We start from the raw sequence: 3,964 nt of genomic DNA, 5'->3' as shown, positions 1-3,964 counted from the left end.
GCAGCCTCCAGCCCCTCCATCTTCCTTCCCGCAGCGTGGGCTCTCTGGGTGCTGGCAGCGACTACGCGCCCTTCATTCACTTCCTGGGCATCTCCTCCTTGGACATCACCTACACCTATGACCAGGTGAGCCGCACCGCTCCGTCTCCCAGCTCTGTACTTTGCTCCACTCGCCAGCCCCGCCTCTCCTGCCTTCTCTAGAGCAGTCTGAATGGGCTCCATCACTCAGTAGCTGTGCTACCTCGCCCAACTTTCTTCTCTGAGAATCTGCTTAGGCTCATCTAACATCAAATTTAAGATGCTATTGACTGTAAGATGCACATGATATGCACTCTTCAGGAGGGGGGAAACTGCACTGCCAATTAAGCGTAGAATAACACTGACTATAAGCATCTTGATTCCAGAATCTTTAAAATAGGAAAAAAAGTTTATCTCAGAATAGATTAAATGCATTGGTGTGAGAGTGAATGAGATAGGGGTATATAATACCCAGCCTGTGTCTCCAAAAGTCTCTCCCTTCCTGTTCCTGGGTAGTGAAGGTAGATTTAAATCCTGTCCGACTCCAAAGCTCTGGGCTCTTCTTCATGTGAAACAGGAAACTGGCACCTGACCCAGCCCTGCCACTTATTAGCTGTGTGATATCAGGCAGGTTACTTAACCTCTCTGAGCATGAGTTTCTTCTTCTATAAAGTGGGAATTCTAGGAACTACCTCATGGATGGGGCAATGGTTTCAGGGAATGTCTCTACATTGTAGCTCACTGTAGGCACACCTCCTCCCACTGCCCATCTCAAGCCTGTCACCTCTGGACTTTGTTTCTCCAGAGCAAGACCTCAGCCCGGACCTACCCCACCTACCACACAGCTTTCGACACCTTTGGTTACGTGGACACGTTTGTGGACCCCGGTGAGGACGGGGTCAAGAGCATCCTGAGGCTGGAGGAGGACGGGCTGACGACTGAGCCCTGGCCTCGTCGCCCTCTCTGCAGGCTTCAGCAGCCACCGGGCCGTGGCCAGGACGGCGGGGAACGTGCTTCTTCGGCTCAGTGACAGCCTTTTCCTGCCTCTCAACGTCAGTGACTACAGTGAGACCCTCCGAAGCTTTTTGCAGGATGCCCAGCTGTACTTGGAGCCCCTGCTGGAGAAGCACAGCATCAGCCTGGGTACGAAGGCCCCCTGACAGGAGGCACAGGGAAGCCTGAACTCCCCGGGCTAAGATGCTGGCTGTCCCCACAGGGCCTCTGGTGACTGCAGTGGAGAAGTTTGAGGGGGCAGCTGTGGCCTTGGGCCAACGCATATCAGCGCTGCAGAAGGGCACCTTCGAGTGAGCAAGGGCAGCAAGCAGGTGCCTGGGAGCGCGGCATCCAGGGCAAGATGCAGGCTGGCAGCTGGGCTGCTGGCTCCAGAGTGACCAGCAAGTCCTGCCACCTCCAGCCCCCTGCAGGTACGGATGCTCAATGACCAGTTGATGCTCCTGGAACGGGCCTTCCTGAACCCTCGAGCCTTCCCAGAGGAACGCTACTATAGGTGAGCCTGTCCCAAAGCTCCTGGGAGGTGCAGTGGGGTGAGGCTGGGTAATGGGCACCGAGGGAGGAGAATGCCAGCATTTCACTGGCCTTTAAGGGAATCAGGCTCAAAGGAAGGGATGCAAATCAGTCACGGTCACGCTGGGACTAGAATTTACCTCTGCTACCAGTAAGAGCCACAGCTTTTAGAGGCAGTGGGAGGTGCTTTTGTGCCTGGCTCTGTCCAGGAGCTGAGCCCATTCCAGGCTGAAGCAAATAACCCTGATGCTCCCTATTTCTCCTGGTAGCCACGTGCTCTGGGCTCCTCATAAGAGCTTCATGGATACATTCCCAGGCCTGGCCAATGCCTGTTTCAGGGCCATCGACACAGACCCAGGATCTGCGGCCTGGGATGAGGTGCACAGGCAGCTCAGCATTGTGGTGGCGGCCCTGGAGGGTGCAGCAGCCACCCTGAGGCCCGTGGCTGACCTCTGACCCTAGCCCTCCTTCCTCCACTCACCACTACCCCCCCTTTATCTGAATCCTCTCCCCACTCGTTTTCTTTGGGTGTCTCAGTCTTCCCTGATGCCAAGGGAGGTCACACTATGGGATCCTTTCCAGCTTCTGGGGCAACAGCTCAGGGCCCTACCAGTTGTGGTCACCTGAGGGGAGTGACAAGCCCTGAATGAATCTCCCTCATCCTGGCTCTTGGTTGAGAGGGTAGAGAAAAGGAGGCAGGGATGGTGGGAATGGCAAAACCCTCAGTTGCTCTTGGTGGTGGGTGGGTGAGGATAGTATGCATGCCAACCTGAGATGCCAGCTCCGAGTCCACCAGGGCTACTCAGGGACCAGCAGGGAGACTGAGGCCCAGGGCAAATAGGGCCTTGCCCACTCTGGGTTCCTCCACCCTCATACCTCACATTTCTCAACTCCTTCCTGCCCTTCCCCAAATAAATCAAGCCTAGCTATTGTCCTTACAAAACAAGTTCCTTTTATTGTGTGGAATCATGAGAAAAGGGGCCTGAGTGCTCAGACCCGGTCCTGGGCTCTGGGAGACTGCACAGTATCTCCTTACTCACGGGGCTTGGACCTGTCCCCACCCACCTCTTCCTCCTCCGCCATGACTACTTCCTCCAGGGAGCGCCCTCCAAGCTTGCTTCCCACCAACACTTTGCAGGTCCCCGCGGGCGGCAGCCCCTCCTCAGCGTAGTGACCCCTCTGGAACACAACTCTGTCCTGTCCAACCAAGGGCAGTCCATGGGCCTGGCACAGGTCCCGTGCCTCCTCGGGCCCATCCAGGGCCAGCAGGTGGACCATGTATCCCAGGGGTAAGGTCTGGCCCTTGGGGGTGCTCAGGGCACGATTGAGGCAGGCCAGGGCTCTGCGGCGGGCATGGCCCACGTGGCACTGCACGGCGCAGCTCTGCAGGTATGGCAGGGTCCGGAGCAGGCGGAACAGGCGGGCAGCATTGCCTTCCCGGAAGGCTGCGTCCACAGCCAGGGCCGTGCGTAGGGCTGGGCAGGAGCGCAGCGCAGTTGGCAGCTGCAGAACACTGTGAAGGGCCTCCACTGAGCCTGTGAGGGCAGAAAGCTGGGATGAGGACCACACGAGTCTGCCAGGACCAGGCCCAGCTTTCATCCCATCCGCTTCTGCCTCCCCCACCCACCTGAGCCCCCAGGGGCTCCAGTCCTCCACCAAGCCCACCTCCCCACTCAGTCCTGCTACCAACCCACCTGGCCACGCCCCTCCCCTAGGCCAAGCGCACCTTCACCTTTCCCATCAGCCCTTCCTGAGCCCTATCTGACTGAGGTTGCCCCTTCAAACAGTTTGGAGCATTATAATAAAGTGAAGCAGTGTTTATGGATGAGGGGGAAAGGCCCAGATAATTTAACAACTTGCCTGAGACTTGAACTGTCCTACAGTTCGTATGTAGTAGGACCAGAGCAATCAAATCCCAGTTTTCTGACTTGAAACCCAGTTCTTTCCCCACTGCCCCACCTGCCCCACAGATCAGGGCACCGGCTCGGCACCATCTTCCCTGTCCCTTTGGCAAGGCCATTTCTTTGAGGAGATACTGCCCCTGCTTCCCTTCCAAGAATCAGACACCTGGGACCTTTGGCCGCTTTTGTAAGCTGAGGCTTGTGAGCCATTAGTGGGTGGTGAAGTCAACAGCATTTTATTACATTTAAACAGAATATTACTTATCAGAATGCACCCTCCATCCACAGAAAGGATCTAAATGTCTTGGTTGGTGGATCTCGTGCTCTGACTTGACACAGGGGGGGGGGGGGGGGGGGGGGGGGGGGGGGCTAAGGGTGAGATTTGAAAGCTTCTCTTTCCTTCCCGGCATCCACTGTCCACATACAGGGAACCCACCTCCGCGTCCTGTCCCGCCGCGGGGGCCCCGACTCACCCAGGTTATAGAGCAGGAACAGGCCCTGGAAGGCGGCCTGGCCAGGGTG

General features: G+C 57.0%; 2 protein-coding genes across 6 annotated transcripts in view; one reads left to right on the top strand and one right to left on the bottom strand.

The window, feature by feature from the left end:
• NAALADL1 (N-acetylated alpha-linked acidic dipeptidase-like 1) overlaps nucleotides 1-2,484 on the top strand; it is a 9,533-nt gene extending 7,049 nt beyond the window's left edge. Inside the window, exons 13-18 of one of the 5 annotated variants that reach the window (XM_005864216.2) lie at nucleotides 8-125; nucleotides 823-904; nucleotides 987-1,160; nucleotides 1,234-1,321; nucleotides 1,432-1,524; nucleotides 1,811-2,484. In XM_005864216.2, coding sequence (XP_005864278.1) covers nucleotides 8-125; nucleotides 823-904; nucleotides 987-1,160; nucleotides 1,234-1,321; nucleotides 1,432-1,524; nucleotides 1,811-1,997 — 742 coding nt within the window. In that variant the 3' untranslated portion in view covers nucleotides 1,998-2,484. Of the gene's footprint in view, nucleotides 1-7; nucleotides 126-822; nucleotides 905-986; nucleotides 1,525-1,810 lie in introns of those variants that run through there. The other 4 variants (XR_001361700.1, XR_001361701.1, XM_014538020.1 and 1 more) reach the window with 4 other exon arrangements.
• On the bottom strand, nucleotides 2,477-3,961 carry SAC3D1 (SAC3 domain containing 1; the record flags this gene model as incomplete). The annotated part of the gene is made up of 2 exons (XM_005864452.2): nucleotides 2,477-3,076; nucleotides 3,916-3,961. Coding segments are annotated over 2 exons (549 nt in total), but the record flags the coding sequence as incomplete, so codon positions are not given.
• Nucleotides 3,962-3,964: the final 3 nt, after the last annotated feature.

The sequence above is a fragment of the Myotis brandtii genome, unplaced genomic scaffold (assembly GCF_000412655.1).
Source record: "Myotis brandtii unplaced genomic scaffold, ASM41265v1 scaffold187, whole genome shotgun sequence".
Lineage (NCBI taxonomy): Eukaryota > Metazoa > Chordata > Mammalia > Chiroptera > Vespertilionidae > Myotis > Myotis brandtii.
The sequence above is the reverse complement of the archived record's forward strand: the minus strand, read 5'-3'. Positions and strand labels throughout refer to the sequence as shown.